Source organism: Thamnophis sirtalis, unplaced genomic scaffold (genome assembly GCF_051295495.1).
Source record: "Thamnophis sirtalis isolate CommonGarterSnake01/CBP01778 unplaced genomic scaffold, rThaSir2_p1.2 scaffold_1, whole genome shotgun sequence".
In the NCBI taxonomy this organism is placed as follows: domain Eukaryota; kingdom Metazoa; phylum Chordata; class Lepidosauria; order Squamata; family Natricidae; genus Thamnophis; species Thamnophis sirtalis.
Window position 1 is genome coordinate 155,674,369 of NW_028261381.1, and position 23,176 is coordinate 155,697,544.

The 23,176-nt window shown below is 42.5% G+C and overlaps 1 protein-coding gene across 2 annotated transcripts in view; it reads right to left on the minus strand.

Moving 5' to 3' along the window:
* Positions 1-22,388, minus strand: part of ATL1 (atlastin GTPase 1) — a 45,399-nt gene extending 23,011 nt beyond the window's left edge. The window contains exons 1-4 of one of the 2 annotated variants that reach the window (XM_087728734.1): positions 21,915-22,388; positions 5,818-6,065; positions 4,593-4,727; positions 273-377 (exon numbers count right to left, since the gene is read on the minus strand). In XM_087728734.1, coding sequence (XP_087584860.1) covers positions 273-377; positions 4,593-4,727; positions 5,818-6,065; positions 21,915-21,948 — 522 coding nt within the window. In that variant the 5' untranslated portion in view covers positions 21,949-22,388. Of the gene's footprint in view, positions 1-272; positions 378-4,592; positions 4,728-5,817; positions 6,066-11,209; positions 11,382-21,914 lie in introns of those variants that run through there. The other variant, XM_087728728.1, reaches the window with a different exon arrangement.
* Between the last annotated feature and the right edge of the window lie 788 nt (positions 22,389-23,176).

Sequence of the window (23,176 nt, forward strand, 5' to 3'; positions counted from 1 at the left end):
CACTGTAATTGTTAAGTTAGTAACCCACTTGTTAAGTGAAACTGGTTTCCCCATTGACTTTGCTTGTCAGAAGGTTGCAAAAGGTGATGACCCCAGGACACTGCAACTGTCTTAAATATGAGTCACTTGTCAAGCATCTGAATTTTGATCAGACGGCTATGGGCATCCCCATAGCCCCCAATGGTTGTTAAGCGTGAGAAATGATCATAAGTCACTGCATTAGTCACTGCATTTGACACTGCAGAGGCACTTCCACTGCCATTGTCTGTTACCTGGATGGAGCTGATCATGGTGCTCAGAGCAAAGACGGTGGCTGAATCCCGCAGTGTTGACTGGCTGTCGAAGGTACCCTGAGTATCCATTAGCAGTACAGCAACCTGTAAAAACATGAGAGGGAGAGGAGAATACAAGATGAGGCCCTTCGGCACTTCATTTGCTTAAAAAAACAAAAGCCTTTGGCTTCAGGTGTGCTATGGCACTGGAAAACTTCAAATCCGACTCACTTGAGGAATGTTCTCAATAGATTTTGTCTGCAACAAATGAAGTTGCTATTGTTTTTCTATGCATCTCTTATTTGGAAGGCTAGAGATAGTCTATATCAGTGGTAGTCAACCTGGTCCCTACCGCCCACTAGTGGGCGTTCCAGCTTTCATGGTGGGCGGTAGGGGTTTGCTGTAACTCTGCTTTATAAATTTTATAAAGTAAAGTTACTTCCTTACTTTATAAATCACCATTACTGTGGAACCGGTGGGCGGTTAGAAAATTTTACTATTAACAGAGATACAAAAGTGGGTGGTAGGTATAAAAAGGTTGACTACCCCTGGTCTATATCATCCAGGAATATAGGTGCTCAGAAGGCATTTTACTGTGAATTAATTGCATTTCTTCCAAAGATGCTGTGCTGATTACTAATACACTACTAGGCTAAGTTGACAATATTGTTAATGTAGGGATAAGTAATATGGTACACAAAATATGCCTTTTGGATGCCTTCTAGTTTCCTGGTCCATCTGACTTTTTAAGAAAGTTCTTTTTATTGTTTAAAAAAATAAATAGAAAACTGATCTACTACAGAACAAAGCATTTTCCATTTTTCCACTTTTATTGTATTATAAGCTTCCCAGAGTCACTGCATTACTGAGATGGGCAACACAGAAATCCAATAAATAAGCAAATTAGCCTTCAGCATCTTACTTATTTGCAAGCATGGTCTGGGGTCCCACAAAATCCCATCTGAATGATAGAAAGGAGTTGGAAAGTTAATTCACCACCTGGTTCATGGATGTTTTGTGATTGGCCATCACAACAATGGGCAGTCATTTTGTGAAAAGGCAGATCACCTTTAGTTGTCATTTTGTGAACTCCTCAAACGTATCCAAAATTTTAAAGGAGCCTCCAAGCCAAAACTTTTGGTATCCCCTTTTGCAAAGATATGCAGAATAACCGAATAACAGAGTTGGAAGGGACCTTGGAGGTCTTGTAATCCAACACCCTGCTCACACAGGAAACGCTACACAGTTCAGACAAGTGGTTATCCAATCTCTTCTTAAAAACTTCCAGTGTTGGAGCATTCACAACTTCTGGAGGCCAGTTGTTCCACTGACACAAAGATGTATGTAGCATAGGATTGGATAGCTGATAGATTATTTCCCTTCTGAGCACGCCTAGAAATTGAAGTCAAGACAAAAGGCTTTCTAAAAGGTGCTGCACTTGCCAGATTTGCCATGTGACGACTCAAGGGAGAATATATTTTTTTCATACAGGAGCCTAAATAATAGAATTCCCTCCTGGTTTATTACATCTGGCACCACCTCAGGGCTCGTTAGTTTTCTGTGTCAATTAATCACCTCCTGATTCACCCAGCCTTCGGCTCACTTCATGCTATGATATCATTTAATGTGTTGTCATTGTTGTTATGGTTCTCTTTTTTCCTTTTAACTCTTTCCAGTCTTCTACTTTTTTAAGGATTTGCTTTGCACTATTACGTTCTGGGTATTTTTGATTTAAAAAAAGAGTAAACAACTGTGTGAATAAAATAAATGTACAATCAATCAGCCTTGAGAGACTAGAAGAAGTCTGCAGGATTGGTCGCAAAGGCAAATATCTTGCCAATCAAAGCTCCACCCCTTTTTAATGTGCTGTGCATACCTGCCATGCACATAAAAGGGGTGGAGCTTCATCTATCCAGTCACACCCACCACTTTGCTGACTAACTTTTGCAGATACCCCTGTCTGATGCCACCTATAAAGCTAGAAAAATGTCTAGTGGCTCCCCAGATCAAGTTATCCATTCAGGCTAATCAGAGGCAATACTCCTCCCATTATCAATGGGATCCAGTGAAGAAGGAAGGAGAGGCTTGCTATTTCAACACTGTCTGGGCAGTGGGGGGGGGGGAATAACAATAGCACTTAGATTTATATACCACTTCACAGTGCTTTACAGCCTTCACTAAGCGGTTTACAAAGTCAGCATCTTGCCCCCAACAAACAGGCTCCTCATTTTACTGACCTCGGAAAGGTGGAAGGTTGAGTGAATCTTGAGCCCCTCAGAATCGAACTGCTGGCAGTCGGCAGAATTAGCCTGCAATACTGCATTCTAACCGCTGCACCACCATGGCTCAGTTAATAAAAGAGTTGCCAACCTTCAAAAGGTGAGCTTATGAAGGCATTAAAAAATGGCCTCTTGGCCAAGTAAGGTTTGTAACTTTACAAAGGAAAAAAATGTATAACTAATACTGCAGGTTTATGGGACACAATGTCTTCTAAATGCACCAAACATGAGTTTCCATTGTGGATGCAACTTATCAGAGAAGGCAAATTTAGCCAGAAGTTGAACATATTTTTGAGTTTGTGACCAGTATAGTTAAGATGTTCCTGTTTTGTGTGGCAAAAGGCTGATATCTGTTATGGAACTGCAGGCCAGCTGTTCTTAGAATGTTAATTTGTGCCCTCCTGCCCCTTAAGCTTTTCTGCCTTCTTCCTCCTGGACTGAGAGTTGGTTCCAGTGTCAATGGCCAAGGATTTCTATTAGATGATGCACTCTACCTTCCATCCCTTATAAAGGCAACCCTGAGCAAGTTTCATTTTTAGTTATTGAACTTCTGTCAGATCCAGCAGTTCCTGCCAGGGAGGCTGCACGTTTATCCATTCAGCTGCTGGTGGTATCTTCCTACTACAATACTCTATGGATACCCCTCCCTTTTGTTCAGAGACGTTGTTCTGGACCTCCCACATTTTCCCCACACAGGGCTTTATGATGATGATCCGAATTAAAGCCACATATTACTTTCAATTCTTGGCACTAACGTTTATAGCCTTGTCATTAGGTTGTTTCCCATCCCTACTCCAGCTCTGCTCATGATAAGATTCTGTTTTGCTGACAGTTACTTTTTCACATGTTGTCCATCATCTTTGCATGTATTTCAGATCTGGATCCTCAATTCTTCTCTTCCTTTCCAATCCAACTCTACATATCCTCCGGTTCATTTAAGAATTTATTTGTTCAACGGGCTGATAACCTGAGCTTGTCTGGGTATTTATTTATATGGAGAAAATGTCTGGACCAAACATAATTTCTAATGTTGGATTTACCAGAGGGAGCCTCCTTGTGGAGTACCGTGAAGCCATTACCATAGCAACTACACTGCGCTGTACAGTAGAAGCCATTTACGGCAGTACAGTAGAAGCCATTTGAAGGCACAACGGGATGTATCGTAATATAACACACACCACGAGATGTGTTATGGGTGTCTTACCCCCACAGTATTGTTTCCAGAGAGTAAGTCATCTGCGTACCAAGTTTGGTTGAAATTGCTTGAGGCATTCCAGAGTTATGCTGGAACATACACACACAGCCATTTTTATGTATATAGAAGAAGATAAAGCAGAGTGGAGAATAGAAGTGGTTGTAAACTGATACCAATAATGTCAATAAGGTTGATTTTCTGAAAACTTGTATTTGTAAAGTTAGATAGTAAACAAGTTTAGGCAAATGGAAACCAATGGTTGGGTTCACACATTATGTTAAGCCATAACAAAATTTAGCTCTAATTTAGTGTGTTCAATGAAATGACCCACTGTGCTTTGCCTGCCTATGACTTAGTCTTACCTATATACAGATAGGCCTCAACTTACAACAGTTAGTTTAGTGACAGTTCTAAGTTATAATGGCACTGAAAAAAGTGACATGACCATTTTTTACATTTATGACCGTTGCAGCATCCCATGGTCGCATGATTTATATTCAAATGCTTAACAACAGATTCAAATTTATGACGATTACACTGTCCCAGGGTGATGTGATCATCTTTGGTGACCTTCTGACAAGCAAAGTCAATGCGGAAGCCAGATTCACTTAACAACCATGTCAGTAATTTAACAACTCCAGTAATTCACTTAAGAAATGTGACAAGAAAAGTCATAAAATGGGGCAAAACTCACTTAAGAAATTTCTCACTTAGCAACATAAATTCTGGGCTCAATTGTGGTTGTAAGTTGAGGACTACCTGTAGCCAGCATTATAACATATTCAATATATGACAGCTGGTTTGATACCAGGCAGTGGTTATGAGTATCCGCAATAAATCGCCAACCTTGTTCCCATCTGGTTTGTCCACAAGGAAGATTTCACTCCAAATCTGGATGCCAGTTGTCTCCCGTTCAGATCCACCTCTCCAAGAAAATCCTGTGAGTGGTTCATTAAAATCCCCAATCCAATCAACCAACTCCTGCAAAGTAAGGGGCAAGCAAGTTATTATCCTTAGAGCCATGGAAAAATCGTGTTTCTTTAGCCCAATAGCATATTTCTAGTATTAGTGGTCCCCAAACAGCTAGCAACCAAACAATTACCAAATAACCTATGACACATGTGAACAGAGGTGGCATGCAGAACCCTCTCTGCTGGCAGGTGCATTGTCGGCCCAGGCCAAGCCTCCATGGCGTTTCTTTCGTGAGTTTCTGTTTCCCTGCAAACAATGAAACAGAAGCTCATGAAAGAAAAAGATCTTACCTCTTGCTGCGCTGCCAGTGTTGGGATGCCCAGTGTTGGGTCTCTGCTGTGCATACGCATGCGCGCACACCTTTCAGTTTGGGCATGTGCATAGTTTGAATATTCTGTTTCTAAAAGGTTTGCCATCACTGACCTAATAGCTGGGCATTTTCAGTGATTGTCCATTTGAATGAGAAGTAAGATGAGACCCATTTCAATGTGGATGAAGCATTTTACTACAGAAGAACTTAAATTTTATATTTCCAATAGGCAATAAAAAAGTTTAATTGGAATTTTCAGATTTCCCCACCAGGCTGGTCATGTCAGGAAATGATTCATCAGTTTACAGAGGATTATCTCTACTTGTATGTAAAATGGTTGAAGAAATTCTCGGTTATGAAATCAGAGATGCAAAGCTACAAAACTAAGTCACAGGCTACACTTAGGCAGGTTATTGTTCTCCCAATCTTAATGTACCAATTACTTTTGCACAAACCTACAAATAGCCATGCGCAGCTATGCTGCATCCTGAGTTGCACAACATGTGGAATCCCAACATGAAGTTTTGCTACCAGTTTGGATGGATTCTGGCAGACGAATCCCACTTCCTACCCGCAACAACACATCTTGTCCCTTGTGACATTCTCATGATTCATCTCTCAAGTATCAAATCTAGTATTCAAGGGCACTTTACTTAATTACATCTTCTTAATTGCATCAAAAGCAAGTCAGACATACCATATATTGCAATCTGCAGGCTTGCTCGTGTACTAAGTTCCTGTGCATGAAGGAGGAGGCCGCACACTCTACAGCAGCCAGTGCAAACCTACCATGTTGTGCATGTATCTCAGCATGAAGTCCATCAAGAATGATTTTCCCTTCCGAAAAGCCCCAGCCACGGACACAGCCACCACCTCCCGATCACAGACGGCTTTGGAGAGCAAGATGCGGTTGAGAGCAGCTTCGTCCAGCTCAAAGGAGTGATCATCCTTCACAATAAGCACTTGTACGGGGTGGGCCTTCCCACCAGAGTCTTCCTCTTCTGAGCTCCACTCATAGCTTTTTTCTGAAAATCCACCTGTGTTTTAAGACAACCATTGTCTGATCAACATCCCAATGAGGTTATATAGAGGCTTAAGTTAACACTGTGTCAGGGTTCCAAATAGCATCCTCTATCAAATAAGAATCCGGGGCTAGATGTTCCTCAAAATTCAAATGTATTAAAGAAGCCATGTGATTCTGAAAGCTTCCAGGTTTTCCACACCCATTTGAAAGTTCAAGACCCTGACCCAGCACCCACATGTCCATCACATGCTCCAATCAGCCACTGCCACAAAGGAAGATTCCTCCCATCCATGTCAGTCCAGGTGTAGGGACAAAATGACCTTGACTCTCTGAGAAGGAATGTTATTATGGCTACATATCTCCCATGCTCCATACAATCTCCCTTCCCAATTTCCCACAGTAGAATATGTTTGAATATGTGGCAGGCTTGAGGCCCAATACAAAGATGGCTTCCAAGCCTGACAATTGTACATTGACTTACCAAACATGGGTTCTTACCAGTGGTGGGATTCAAATTATTTAACAACTGGTTCTCCGCCCTAATGATTTCTTCCAACCACCAGTTTACCAAACTGCACAGAAAGTTAACAACCGGTTTTCCTGAAGAGGTGCAAACTGGCTGAATCCCACCACTACTTCTTACATATCAGGTCACAGGAGCATTGTGGGCCGGGAGGGTGGAAAGGATATAGCAGAGGGAAGGAAAAGATGCTTAGCTACTATCCTCCAGACAGGTTTAAAGCCTTCCTAACAATTGGCTGCCTCAAGGGAGAGAGAAAATTCCCTCTGACAATTACAGGAATAGACTAGAAGCTGAATTTTACTTACAGATTATATTACTGTCTAATAATATCTCTTGCTAGTTTTCTGTTACATTAGTCATAGTCTGTGCTTAAACACAAAGACATCAGAGTAATTTAAAAGTTAGAAGCAATAGCAATAGCAGTTAGACTTATATACCGCTTCATAGGGCTTTCAGCCCTCTCTAAGCGGTTTACAGAGTCAGCATATCGCCCCCACAATCTGGGTCCTCATTTTACCCACCTCGGAAGGATGGAAGGCTGAGTCAACCCTGAGCCGGTGAGATTTGAACCACTGAACTGCAGATAGCAGTCAGCTGAAGTGGCCTGCAGTACTGCACTCTACCCACTGCGCCACCTCGGCTCTTCCGAGGATGAAGGATGCTCAGAAGTTGGGGATCCAAGATTTCACCTTCATTCTCTACCCAGCTTTTGCCACTACAATAGACATTGCATTCTGCATCACTGAAAGAGGCCTTGGGATCTGATTTTTTTTTTTTTCAGATGCAGGAAAGAAGACATTTAAATGGCCTGAGACCAATGGCTGCTAGGGAAATCTGGCAGCTAAATGAAGAGGCAGCAACTCTCTTCCACCTCTGGATTCTCTCCTACAAAATCCACTGCCCCACATTTGTTTCAGAAGGCAAACAAAATTCATCATATAACACCATATCCTCAAGGTTTGCTCAGGAAGTCTGCCTATAAATTGGCAGGTCAGAGAAATAAAATAAAGAAGCATCGTTGTTCTGGCTGGGGAATCATGCCAACCAAACAAGAGACTATCAAATGTTACCAGACAAGGAAAATTGGCAAACACAGCCTGGCTGTTTACATTGAAATAATATATCCCAGGCAAATACAGTAGAAAAAAGGATTTTAAAAAGCTCTGCACTAGGATAACGTAGGGACAAGGCTCTTACATGCAGCTATATTAATACATGATTACTGTGTAATGAAAAACTGTCTAAACACTGAATAGTTATCTTCCCAAGTTCCAAAGAGACATAGTGGCTCAGTGGCTTAATGACGCTGGAGATGGTCTCTCCTCTGGCGGTTCAAATCTGTCAGGGTAAAGTCCTGTCACTCGCCTCAGCCAAATAACAGTTCCAGAGTATGTTCTATGCAAGTAGATAAATAGGTACCACTAGCGTGGGCAGAGGAATTGGCACTCCATGCAGGCCGTCAAATTTCTGTCAACTGAACCTTCCCGGCTGCGGTGTCTATTTGCAAGGCGGCTCCAGGGAGGGAGGGGCATTGGATGACACAATAGGAAGAGCTCCTCATTTTTCTTTCTGATATGAAGTCAACTCACCCACCTGTGGCACATCTTGGGAAGCGTGACAGTGTTTCCTACAACAGAACCTTGGCAGGTTCTGGTACCTTGGCAGCCACAACTACTATTCTGCAATAGCATTGTGGTCTGCTGGCCAATGTAACAATGCCATACAATAATTAAATGTGTGTGTGTGTGTGTGTGTGTGTGTGTGTGTGTGTGTGTGTGTGTGTGTAGGTAGGTAGGTAGGTAGGTAGGTAGGTAGGTAGGTAGGTAGGTAGGTAGGTATCCTCGGGCTATGAGTTCTTGTCCTGCCATAGGCATGAAGCCAGTTGGGCAACCTTGGACCAGCCACACCATCTCAGCCCTAGGACGGAAGCAAACCACTTCTGAAAAACCTTGCCAAGAAAATAACTATAGGGAAGTGTCCATCAGACAATCACCAGGAGTCAATGTTGATTCAAAGGCACAAATATATAGCAGTCAATATAAAATAATTTCCATCTCATTTCTCGGGGTGATCTGTGTCTTCCTCAATCTTGGGTCTTACCAGAGGCCTGGGAGTTTTAGGGTTCTATGCAGTATTGATGGGAGCAGAAGGGGGAGGTTCTTTGAGTAATGTTTTCAGGAATTAGGAGTGTCTTTGATTAATATTTCTAGTTCTTCGAAGTAACAAAGAAAATTCTCCATGAGGAATGTGGAGTCTGATAAGAATTAAGTCAACTCTGCTAAAGACAAGGACTGAACTCTTAGAAACTTGCAAACACATTGTACCTCGTTATAATGTAGAAACCACACCACTAAACATGATGAGCATTAACCAGATCAAGCTAAGAATATTATGGGATGCTATGAAATATTATATGGCATATATAAAGTTACTGAGCATGAGTGCTATATCACAGATGAATTGAATGATGCTAACCTATGAAAACGCTCATTCCAAACTCAATATGTCTGAACTGTATATAAAGTGATTCCACGTTGCTCCTCACCTCTTTTCTATGAGCTGCCTGTCCTTGTTTAGGCATAACATAAGTAAAGAGATATTAATCTATGTTTCTGGCCTGGATTTCCTTTGGGCAAGGCAGGATCTAGCTGAGATTTATGGCTAACAGTATCTTAGCTGTTCTTAACACTGCAGTCTTCTGAACAGAGTCTTCTGGTCTTATTCCTGGATCTGTTGGAATCACTCTCCCAACTTAGGAGTCACAGCCCTGAGTGCTCCTACCACCACTGGGTTCACGTTAGACTTTATTTTTCACATTCTTTCTACTTCCTTCTTCAAGCCCTGGTACTTCTCTAGCTTCTCATACACCCTCTTCCTGATATTGCTGTCACTTGGCACTACTACATCTATCATCACCATTGTCTCCTTGTTCTGGTCTACTACCACAATAACTGGTTTATTGGCCAGTACCTGTTTGTCTGTGTGGATCTGGAGATCCCACAGGATCTTAGACAAACACACACACTACATAACAGTGGGCATATTAACTAGCTTACATTTCAGAATTGCTTAAGAGAAAAACACTGATTGAAAATGGAATCTCCAACCAATATAGCTAATAATACCTGGAAGTCCTATACCAATAAACCGCCTTTCTCTGAAGAAAATGGATTCCTGTGGTTGGAAACAAGGCACTGGAGTGAAGAGCTTTTTACAGGTAGTCCTTGACTTACAACAGCTGGTTTAGTGACCATTTGAAAGTTATAATGGCACTGAAAATGATTTATCACCTTTTTTTCACACGTATGATTGCATCTCCACGGTCACATGATCAAAATTCAGACGCTTGGTAGCTGACTCATATTTATGACGGTTGCAGTGTCTCCAGGTCATATGACCAGCTTTTGTGACTTTTTGACAAGCAAAGTCAATGGGGAAGCCCGATTCACTTAATAACCTTGTTACCAACTTAATCTCTGCAGTGATTCACTTAACAATTGTGGCAAGCAAGTTCGTAAAATGGGGCAAAACTCATTTAACAAAGATCTCGTTCAGCAACAGAAATTTGGGGAGCAATTGTGGTCGTAAATTGAGGGCTATCTGTATTCATGTTGTCCACCAAGGCACCTCTTACAAATTTAAATATTATACTGCATTGTTACCTAAAAAATATCATAGCACACTTGCAATTTTTTTCAGCTATGCAGAATTTGTGCAATTTAACTTCTATTCCCCCCCCCTCTCTCTCTTTTGTTTATGTGCAAAGCAAGCAGATCCTTCTCCCTTCCCAGCTGCATGTTTAAGGGAGGGGAAGCAGAAGGAGGAATAAGAACTATGGGAAGAATTCTGTTAATCCTGACAACTGTTTCAAAGGAATTAACACTGGATGCCTGGCTAGAAAGAGAAGCATTTCTTCCTTAGTACTACAGCTGCTAGTATGCGATGTAAAAAACATCCAAGGGGGCAGGATGGGGAAAGAGGCATGATGAGTTCCCATTCCCCAAATACTTTATTTTCATTTTTTGTTTGTAAAAAAGAAACCATTTCCTAATATTAAACAACAGAGCACATGATTTTTGCAAATCTAATCTTCATCCTATCATCAGCATGCTAAAGCTAAACACCAAAATTATGTCACAGCTGCTGATTCTAGTTGCCGACTATTACTTATAGCAATAGCAATAGCACTTAGACTTATATACCGCTTAACAGTGCTTTAAAGTCCTCTCTAAATGGTTTACAGAGTGAGCATATCTTCCCCAACAATCTAGGTCCTCATTTTATCCACCTCAAAAGGATGGAAGTCTGAGTCAAACTTGAGCGTGGTGAAATTTGATCTGTCAAATTGCAGGCAGCCGGCAGGCAGCAGAAGTAGCCTGCACTACTGCATTCTAACTACTGCGCCACTGCAGTTTATAAAATATTAATTATGTAGTGGGGTTAGTGCTGCACTTATAAAGGCCCCCCAAGGCTTTATGACCCGTTTATCTAAAGGACCCCTAACTCTGATTGTTTCTGCCCATTCAATACACATTGGTAGAGTGGGTACACTGCAGGTCCCATTAACAAGGTGTTAATTATGATCTTTAAAGCGCTCCATGCTTTAGGCCCAGGGTACTTGTGAGACCACCTACTGCCACCGGTAGCCTCCCACCGTCCAGTACAATCCCACAGAGTTGGCCTCCTCAGGGTGCTGTCGGCCAGGCAATGTCGGCTGGAGACCCCCAGGGGGAGAGCCTTCTCTGTCGGAGCACCTTCCCTTTGGAATGAGCTGCCCCCGGAGCTTTGCATAATCCCCGACCTCAGGTCCTTCCTGCGCGCCCTAAAAAGTTGGCTTTTCCAGTAAGCCGGCCTGGCCTGAATAGAATAAAATAAATTATTAATTTTAAATTGTCAATTTTAATTTAATCCTAAATTTGATTTAAATTGTCAATTGAAGGTTATGGGATTTTCTATTTAATCTTTTTTTACTTTTGTCATATGTGTTTTTATGTTGTACGCCGCCCTGAGTTCTTTGGGAGAAGCAAGGCATATAAGTCCAATAAAACCTAAACCTAAACCCTTCAATTAGTCAATGTGAACTATCAGGACTTAGGAAACATAGCCTCTCTAAAGGTAGTCCTTGTTTAGTGATTACCTCATTTAGCAACTGTTCAGAGTTACGATGGTGATGAAAAAGTAACTTTACAACCAATTGTCTATGGAGATTCTCAGGTCATGGTTGTCCCAAACCAAACCATGATGAAGAAGATGAAGCTTCTTGGACGTGAAGCGAAACATCTTCAAATAAAAACCAGAAAGTGCAGTTGTCTCTTGAGAAAAATACCTTTGGGGTTTACAACCAATCCTTAAATGTACAGTATGTCCTTCGTAGATCTGTAAAGCAAAGGCAGACTGAAGTAAAATCACAAACACAGTTGTGCTTTCACTTAGCAATTGCCGAGTTGACAGCCTCCAACGTAGTAGCTAAATGAGGATGAACTGTGGTGCTGCCTTCCTTTGGGATAGATGTGGCTCTCACTCTAAAGACATTGTAAAAATCTTTGAAGATCTGCTTGTTGTCCCAAGACATGGAGTAGAACCGTGGAAACAGAACCTTCTGAGTCATTTCCTTGGTAGAGTCCTTGGTGCTCTCTGGGTTTGGCTGTTTTCTTGCAGACATTTCATTACCAAACGAGGTAACATCATCAGTGCTAGAACTGATCGAGCAGTGATGATGTTGCCCAGTTTGATAATGAAACGCCTGCAAGAAAACAGTCAGGCTCAGAGAGCACCAAGGACTCCACAGCTCAACCTAGAGCTATAAATATATATTCCAACACTGGGTATTTCTCAACCTCAGCAACTCTAAGAGAGATGGACTTCAATTCCTGGCTGCCTGGGGAATTCTGGGAGTTGATATGCACAAATCTTAAAAGTTGCCAAGGTTGAGAAATACTGCCTTAAAACAACAAGGCTGCCAAGCGAGCAACTACTGCTATTTATTATTCACATATTTCAGCTGGCAGAGTTCAGCTAACTACTAAGAGTTCTTAGTAACTATGCCATTATGATTACATAAAGAGTTCACCATGAGGGTAAAGTTTCAATCATGTTACTTTAAATTAACTAAACATTTCCCACATACCCACAAAAATATATATTTATCCGGGTAAGCATACACACTGTTCAGGGGTAGATTCCTGCCAGTTCTAACCTCTTCTATAGAAGAGGTTCCACAAATCTACAGTGCCGTTTAGAACCGGTTCCAGCTCCCTCCCCTCGCCCGCCCGCACATCATCAAGATGAAGAGCGAGAGGAGGAATTCTGGGAGTTGAAGTCCACAAGTCTTAAAGCTGTCAAGTTTGAACACCCCTGGGGTTTTTTAGGGTTAGGGGTGCAAGGATCTTGTAACTTGACAGCTTTAAGACTTGCATGCTTCAAATGCCAGAGTTTTTGAGCCAACATTTTGTTGCTAAGCAAGAGTGTTGTTAAGTGAGTTTCACCACATTTTACAAGTTGGCCACACCCACCCAGTTACATGGCTGGCAAGCCACTCCCACCCAATCACATGGCTGGCAAGCCACTCCCACCTGATCACATGGCAGCAAGCCACTCCCAGAAAGCAGGCCACACCTACAGAAGAAGTTCTAAAAAATTTTGAAACCCACCACTGACACTGTTGCACTATGAGTTTCTCAGATAAAACCATGCAGGAAATCCTATCTCCATCTATGATGTAGCACTAAGTAGCAGATCAAGAAATAGACTCCACAGGAAGAGAATCTTGCAATCCTGATTGTTTCTATATTCTCTTCCTCTTCTATCCCTGTGAATCAGGATAATTGATTGATTGGCCACCCATCTTACCAAAGGGTAACTGGGCGGCTTACAGTTACAGTACCTAAAATCTGAAACATAAAAAGTTAAAAACAAATCGTGGGATCTGTTATTACCCAATCAACCATCTGCATTGCCAACAGCAGAGAAAGCCCTTCTTCTGGACCCCACCAGCCAGAATACTCGGACTAATGGGACCTCCAGCATCGCCCTCCTGCCCATATGAGTGGTATAGGCCAATCTGTTGTGGTCCGCCAGCGCCCAGTGGAGCTGGCAGTAGATTTGGACAGTGAGGAGGTTGGGGAGGAACATGGGCCAGTTCTGGAGTCTCATGAGGGCTCTGGTTCGAGGCAGAGAGGGGGGCAGAGCTGTATGTCAGTTATCGGCTGCCTTCAGCGTCAGACATCAATGAGGCAAATGAACAGCTGGAGCCTGTTCCCAGTGTGCGCATGCACAGAATTGCCAGATGTATGGAATAGCTAAAGAACAGGGGTCGACTTGGGAATAAGGCCACAGGTGGACGTGACTCTCTGAGACTCCTTGCCAAATTCTGCAGATATCAGCCTATCAGTTCTCCAAACCAGATAAAGTCTGTGACCATAAATCCTCCTTTGAAAGACTTTGCCGGCTGTGAATGAGCAGAATTCACAGCAAATTAATAAAAGGGTATTTTGCCGGGACACGGAGTTTGTTTCATGGTCTTTGGAAGCCTCGGTCAGAACACAATCCCAATGGGGTGAGAGGGTCCCTCAAGTAACCTGGACCCATGCCGTGAATGGCTTTAAAGGTGATCACCAATACCTTGAATTGCTCACGGAAGTGGATTGATAACCAGTACAGCTCATGGAGCAATGGTGTCACAGGGGCCATTCTTGAGGCCTTCAAAACTACCCACACCGCCACATTCTGCACCAGCTGTAGCTTCCAAATGCTCATCACAGTAGCCCCCAAGAAGAGTGCATTACAGTAGTCCACACTCGTGAAGTGACTAGGGACTGAATGACTGAGTGCAGGGAATGCTGGTCGAGGAAAGGCGGCAACTGCACACAACATGAAGTTGTGCAAAGGCTTGCCTAGCCAAGACTGCTACCTGTTCCTCGAACAGGAGTTGCAAGTCCAGGAGAATCCCCAAGTTGTGGACCAGGTATTTCTGGGGCAGTGCCACTCCATCCAGAGTCAAAGATGACAAAGTCCCAGATCCCAGAGTTCTGTGAACCCAAAACCATTCTGTCTTACCAGGGTTCAGTCAAAGCCTGTTGTCCCCCATCCAGGCTCCCACAGCCTCTAGGCACCATAAAATGGTGGCCACTGGCCACAACATCACTTGGATCACCAAGAGTTGAAATATAGAGCTGGGTGGTATATTACCTTACTCCAAAGGTTTAAGGAATGTTTTAGTCCTCTTCATTTATATAATACTTCTTGCCCATTTCCCTAGAGGTCACCTCCCTAATTCTTGGACAATCGTTTGTTCAGGATGGTATAAGAAATCCTGCCTTGGGCAGGAGATTGGATCAGAAGACCTCCAAGGTGCCTTCCAGCCCTATGATTCTTTCTCTATATACAATGCCAAGACTGATTCATCCTCCCAACTCCTTAAAGACACCATTATGCTTTAAGCTTCAAGACTGCATTTTGTCTACATAACCTGCTGCCTATCCACATTTGCCACCTATTCCTCTCTCTTACAAAAAGGTTTCATGAACGGCTGCATTCTGCACAGTAATGTAGTGCAAATTCTGATCACAGACAATAATGAATTACATATATCAATCTTTTGAATTGGATCACAGAATTGTAGAATTGTAAAGCTGGAAAGGACCACAAGGATCATTCAGACCAACTCTCTGCAATGTGCAGGAAAATCAATTTAAATCTTCCTCAAGCGATGTCCATCTAGATTCTTCTTAATGCACGTGCATGGAGAACCTACAACTTTAGACTATTCCACTGTTTTATAGATGTTACCATTGGGAGAGTGTTCTTGATGTACAAAAAATATTATACAAAAATTTAAAACTTATGAAAATGGGAAGGGGGATAGATAGGGGGATGGGTGGGTGGATGGACGGACACATAGAGACTCCCACATTTTGCATCCGATTCGTCATATTAATCAATATCCAGTATCTATATGAGACATTTCCTGATTTAATAAGATCATATTGGCTAGGCATCTTGGGAGTTGTAGTCCCACAACATCTGGACAATATTGATGGAAGACCCCAGTAACATATCTTAACTCTAAAGGTCTTTCCAAATACCATGTCATTATACTTGAGCTAGCAGAAGTCTATATTGGCATGAAATTTGCTGTCCCTATCACCAATCCTAATCCTATTTCTATTGTTTCTGTCCTGACGTGTTGGCCAACAGATCTGTTCTGATGATGTGTCTCCAGTGTTTCTTAAATAAAGCAATTGGTTAAGTCCTTTGGCTTTGCTATTCTCTCCCTTCTGAACAAGAGTGCCTTTGGTAGACGGGCAGTTATATGTTTGTTTAATAAATAAATAGGCAAACATCACCAGGCAATGGAAGGAAAAAATCATTTCCGAAACACAGTGCTGCTGCAGCAGAAATGGGACGAATCAGATTGTACACTGCCAAAATATATCTATCTGATTTTTAGACACCCAATTCCAGTGGATTCTTTACCCATGTAGTATGGCTGTAGCTATAATATTTATCATTATTATATTCTTTACTCCCCCCCCCTTTTTATTGGGATGATGATGATGATGATGATGATGATGATGATGATGTTGTTGATGATGATGATTCTGTTGCTTTGCAGGCATACTGAGAGGTTCTACATCAGACACTAATTCCTTCTGTGTCTAATCATACTTGGGCAAATAAAGTACTCTATTCAATTCAAAACCACAAAGGCAGCTGAGTCATTTAGGGTCCCTTTCCTATTTCCTTTATACATATGTGTGTGCATGTGTGCATGTGTGCGTGCGTGCGTGCGTGCTTGCATGTGTGTGTCGATGGATTGGGAGGCACAGGGCAAGGAAGAACAGACTTATCTCCATCGTTCTGCTTTTTTCTAAATTAGGAAGGCCAAAAGAATTAAAGCATTTCCAGGACTGCCATGTGATATTATGCATTTCTAATAGAGTATCAGCACAACAATATCTGGCTTTTTAGAAGGACAGCAGCAAAATTAGGTTAAACAGTGACTGGAAGAACAGCAGTATATTCTGGAATGAGTAATAAATACTACTCTGATGCCATCTGGGCTTAAAAGGGAAAAGACTAGTCTCACTAACGCTAAGGATGGCTGAAGATGATCTCACTCATGGGTTGGGAATGAGATGAACTCAAAGACATATGATCATGGGAGCAAAAATGTTGTCAGTTATGATTTAAAGGTACCAAACACCGGCTAGCCAAGACTTTTATTTATTCGTTTATTAAGAAATGTTATATGAGTACCAAACACATGATGATGCTTGTATCCCAATCAATGGCTCAGCAACCTCAGGCTGACCTAGAAAGCCAACAAGGGTTGGCCTAGTTTAGTACTTAGATATCAGAGCTTTAGTTTACACTGGGAGATGAAAACAAGAAGCCCAGAAGACGACCATTCATTTTGATGAGCAACATAGCATAGATATATACCGTATTTTTCGGACTATAAGATGCACCGGTGTATAAGACACACCAAGATTTCAAAGAGGTAAGTCAGGAAAAAAAGTTTTTGTCCTCCCCAGCCCCCAGGAGCACTCTGCAGGCTTCAGTGGGGCTCGGGGAAGGCAAAAATGTCCCCACTGTTTTCCACCAAAACAGTGGCATTTTCCCCTTCCCCCAGCCTTGCTGAAGCCTGCAGAGTGCTTCTGGGGGCTGGGGGAAGGCAAAAATGGCCCATTTTTCGCCTGTATTTCACCAAAACATGGGCATTTTTCCCTTCCCCCAGCCCTGCTGAAGCCTGCAGAATGCTTCTGAGGGGTGGGGGAAGGCAAAAACGTCCCCACTTTGGTGAAAAACAGCCTGTTTTTCACAAAACTGGGATGCACAGGCGGGTCTTCAGGAAGCCAAAAATAGCCGTATTCGGTGTATAAGACGCACCAACGTTTCCACACTCTTTTAGTGGGGGAAAGGTGCATCTTATACTCCGAAAAATATGTTTTATATATATATATCTGAAATATACATCTGCTTACATATACAGTGATAGACAACTCAATGCCTGCTCTATTAGGAAATCAACAAATATAAGGTGTAGATGCATGCAGTTTCTGTTGGAGTGGGTGGCCATTATGAAGTTAATTAATAATGATAATAATTCCTCCTGATAAACTGTTGAGCCACTGTTAAACACTCCATAGCTAAAGCTTCCTTGGCAGGTTACAAGATGACCCTGGGAGGCACAGGAGACCTATTTTAAAATATTAAATGTGTTCAGATTGCTAATTAAAATACTGCTGCAGATTCAAGGTAATAATAAATAAATTACATCTGTAATGGAGGTGGGGTCAGAGGTGAAAGCTCGTACAGCTCAGATTAATGCTTTATACTCTTAGCCATGGGGTTAATGTAACTTCCTTTTCTTCTCTGTTGATGCTACTATTTTATTTTTGATTCTAGATAGTTTTAATTTAAGGCTGTTTCAGCTGCATTTGTATGCATTATATCTAACTAGTTTATGGACTGTAAATAAAAATACCACAAGTAGGAAATCTAAAATCAGAATATTTCCGGCAAATGACCACCTAACCTACCCCTCCTGATTTTTAGCAAGAACCAAAGCAAATAACTGATTCTGCGGTTGAATGGCATTTACCCAACAATCTCTCTTCTTTCCAACCTGGTTTGTATCTTTAAATTACGAGATCAGATCTGCTTTTGTTAACATTAAAACTGCAAGATGCCTCCTTTCTTAAAGGAGATAATTATTGGAGTCCCCTCTGAGAGGTGAAATTATAGGCTTGCTGTCTCTAACTTTCCATGGCAGTTGAGAGCGAGAGAGCGGCTTCTCATTTAGAGGAAGCAGTTGAGAGGCAGATTATCTTGAATATTTTCAAACTGGCTTCAGGTTGGACTAAACCCGTTTTGGTCAGTCTAAAAGAGGAGCCCGAATCAGGTTTGCTTTTCTTGACCTTTTAGTAGTGATGTTCACAACCATCTCAGAGAATGGTTGTGATTGTAACCCTGTTAGCTTAAACCCTTGACTGTCACTAAGAGTTGTATCTTTTTATTCTTGACGAAAGTATTTTATTTTCCTAATGTACACTAAGAGCATAGGCACCAAAGATAAATTCCTTGTGTGTCCAATCACACTTGGTCAATAAAGAATTCTGTTTTGTTCTATTCCATTCTGTACTTCTGGTCAATTTCATCTTAGACAGATGCTCCTTGAAATAGAGACAAATATATGGAATCTCTTATGACTTTATTTTTCTCCAGTGCTTTTCCTATGAAATTCCCTGGAAGATATCATGAAAAAAAAATGGGGCTGGGAGCTATCAATGATACCAAAATCTAATTCAGATTAATGAGAAAGTCCATAATGCCTGAAGTAACACATTGGATTAACCATGTATGTATGTATGTATGTATGTATGTATGTATGTATGTATGTATGTATGTATGCATGCATGCATGCATGCATGCATGCATGCATGCATTTTATATCCTGCCTTTATTATTTTATAAAAACAGCTCAAGACGATGGACATACCTAATACCTTTCTCCTTCTGTTTTCTCCATTGGGCTGAGAGAGAATTGCTGGCCCAAAATCACCCAGCCAGCTTTCATGCCTAAGGCGGGACTAGAATTTATTTATCAAATTTATTTGCCACCCTTCTCGAGGCCACTGAGCAATGATTGGCCTAAAGTCACCCAACCAGCTTTCATGCCTAAGGTGGGACTCCTGGTTTTTACCTTGGTGCCTTAACCCAAACAGAATTCTAATGATCAAGGGATCACTATGCCAGAGATAGTGGATCACTCTGTTGTGAATGGGGCTTTGCTGCCCCAGAAGTAGAAGATATATCATTTGAGATAACACTTGGAAGGGATCCAGAATTCTTTTTGGTTTCCCAGAGTGAGGGTACTAGCTTTTTCTTCTGCTAAGCCAAATGAAACAAACATATGTTAAAACTTGCTCATTTTATATCTCTGGTATTAATTTTGGTTTTATCATTTTACTGTATACCTATGAAAGACTTTGATAGTCAATGTTATAAACAATTTAAAGAGAAATATATTTCTTTTAGGCTGGATTTACATGAGACTAGCCCGTGATTTATTACATAACAGAATTTTTCAGATTTCTACAAAACATAGAACCCTTAACTAAACATATGGGTTGGATTTGCACAAAACAATAAGTTAGAACAGTTAAGTACTGTGTAATTTATTGTATCTTGCAAACACAGCCTTAATGTGCAACAGATATATGTATGTATATATGTGTATATGTATGTGTATATATTGTGTGTGTGTGTGTATATGTGTTTGTGTGTATGTGTGTGTGTGTTGTATTTGTGCTGATAAATAAATAAAGGGAGACTAGTATAGATCTATTTCAAGCTATTTAGCTCTCATCAGCTAGCTATACCCTTACTGGGATTAGAACCTGTGCTGTATTGCATTTTAGGCATATATATATATATATATATATATATATATATATATATATATATATATATATATATATATATATATATATATATATATATATATATATATATATATATATATATATATATACACACATACATACATACATACATACATACACATATACATATACATATACATATACACACACACACACACACCTGTAACTTAAGTCTAAAAGTTTCTGCTTTCTGGGTAAAGAGAATGATCATGTCTTCATTTATTTTACTTATTAATCACATTTATATGGCCGCCCATCTGGGCAGTGTGCAACAATCAATAAAACAATTATAAAAGCAATCATTATAAAATATATGGTAGTAAGTCATATTAAAAATGAAAAACACTCCAGCATCTTCCTGGTAGGGAGTGGCTGAGTCTCTCGTCTCTGGCCTTCATGTTATACACTGTCAGCTCCTTTAACATTTCCCCATAAAAATTCACTAGGAATTTTTATTAACCTATAAAATTGGGTGTCAGAACCAGCCACAGTTCACCAGATAATAACTGGATCTAATAAAAAAAGGAAACCTTGACTTGGTATGACTGGGAAATTCTAATAATGGGACTCAAAATTATGTTAGTCTTTTTTGCCACCATGCCACATTGCTGACTCACTTAGGAAGTGATTCCAATCTCAGTTCACTGGTAATATTTTCACATATTCTACTGTTGCCCATCCTATTTATGTGCATTTTTCCTGACATTAAGAATCCTTTTCTTTTTCATCCATCCAAACTTTAAAGTCTATGTTTCTATCCTCTTTCATCCCTACCTTCTGAATTATCCTTTATCCATTGGATATCACCTACATATTTTTTTAAAAACACAAGCTTTTAAAAATTACCTGTATCTTGTTAGCCATTTTAGCAATTCCAAAGAGAGGCAGGATTCAAATTAACTAAAATGCTTAGGTTTTCACTCACATTTATTAAACATGTGTGCACGCCACACCTTGCCGATTTCCAATAAATTAAACTGCTCGTTTTCTTCTTTCTCCCCACAGCATATAAAACTGCAGTCTAAAGAAAAAATTCTTCCTGATGTGGAAAGCTGGCTTCCTGATCCGAATTAACTGTAAGGTTTTGCTTTCCAGTTTCCTGTTTGGAGGAAAGGTTCCGAATCCAGTAAGGCAACTGGCATAATATAAATAACAGCCATACTTGCTTTATTTTGTGCCCATTTGTAAACAAGAAGGCTAGATGCCCCTTTCCCAAACCGGTGCCTCCAGATGTGCTGGGACTACCCTTCCCAAGATCCCCAAAAGAGGTTGCTGCCTCCATACGGAGGAAGGCAGCTTTGAACGTAGGCTCAGAGACCCTCCCATGGTGGAACAGACCCATCAAAACCAACGCGAAGCAAACCCCACCCTATCCGCCCCCTTCTAACGGTTTGGAAAGAGGGCGGACGACGATCGTGGCAATGAAACGGAGCGGGAGCTGTATTTCACCATTCGCCCCATTGTCTCCCTTCCGCTTCTCTTCGCCCACCCATCCCCACCCCCACTCCCGGAGAGGGGCAAGCCCGAGGAGCAAAGGAAAAAACTGAGGGTAATCACGGAGCAAAATAAAGCCAGGAGCGAAATCCGTTAGGTCCGGAGACGCAGCAATCTCCTCTGTCCCAGCCCAGCCCAGCCCAGTCCAGCCCGTGGCCGGGGGGGGGGGGACGATGGCCGGGGCCGTCTGAGACCCTTCGCCCCCTCTCGCCTAGCCCGGGCAGGGTCCCGGCGCGGCGATAAGGCGTGGTGGAGCATGCAACGGGCGGAGGCAGGGAAGGCCGACTCTGCCCTGCGCCCAGCAGCTCCCAGGCCCTCGACCAGCGACGGATGGAAGTAGCCCAGATGCCGAGCCAGGCCAGCCCTCCCACTCCCGGGGCTCGTCCTGATCACCTACCCCAGCTGTTCCTCTCCTTGCGGTTCTTGGCCATGGTACTTCCGCCCGGCTGGCTACCTGCTGCCTCTCGGATCCGCCGGGCTCTAGGCGGCGGCGGTGGCTGCCGCTGCTGCTAAGATGAAGAAGGAAAGCGCCGCCACCCGCCGCCGCCGCTGCCTGGCTAAGAAAGGCGTCTCTCAGCTCAGCATCTCCTGCGGGAGGGTGCAGGGAGTATCCGAGACGCGTCCGGCGCAAACGCGGATCCGCAGAGGGAGAGAGAGAGAGAGAAAGAAAGAGAGAGAGAAAGAGAGAGCCTACGACGGCGTGCCGGAGCTTGGTTCCCCACGCACACGTGTCCGGCCGGGGCTCAGAAAACACCGCACTCCCTTCTTAACCAGCCCGGCGCGCACCATCCGCACGACTTGATAGCGCTGCGGAGCACCTGCGGACGAAGACGCGCGCATCGCGGGGCGCGGCACCAGTATGCGCCTGCCCACCGGTGCGGCGGAATTTGGGCACACCCTGAGATGGAAAGCGTCGCCCGAGACGCGTCGCCTGTTATTTTGGACCCGGGGCTCTAAGGACTGGCAGAGGGAAAGAGTCTGGAGCCACGTGCGAAACTCACGTGCTTGTTTGGCCCGGCTGATCACCCGTATTTTGTACTTTGGAATAGGGTACGGACGGAGGCTGCATTGTTTCTACGTGCCTAGCACCATCCGTGTGCGAAGATAGCACTCGAGAGATCACCAAGGCGCAGGTCCCCACCCTAATAGTTTACAACTGTTAGGATACAAAGCAGCGCAGAGGGCAGGCAGAGCTGGCGAAAATAGAAGAATAAGCCTGACTGTCAGCAGCTGAGAATGTTGCGCGTTTATTTCAGTGGCTGGATTGTACCCTAAGAAGCTTTGCTCCCAGGACAGTATTCCTGGCTTTACAGATATAAATTATAGGCAGAGTTAGGATCTGTACAGGCAGAGATGAGAAAAGAATTACAACTAGGATGCACCCATATTCCAAATCCTGGAGGAAGGAAGGTTCCTTCAGGCTAAGACCTCAAGGGTCCCCATTGAAAGAAAAGCTCCAAATAAAGGAATCATTGAGTAGTCCTTAATGGGTCTAAGTCAGGGACCGTCAACCTTAAATACTCAAAGAGCCACAAAGGTCCTAAATGGAAGGTGCCACCCCCTTCAATTCTGGAGCTGACCAGAAGTCCGGTTCCCCCATCATAGAGTCTCCTCCTAGCGTGGCATCCCTTTTCTTCTACTTGTCCTAACTGAAAGCCC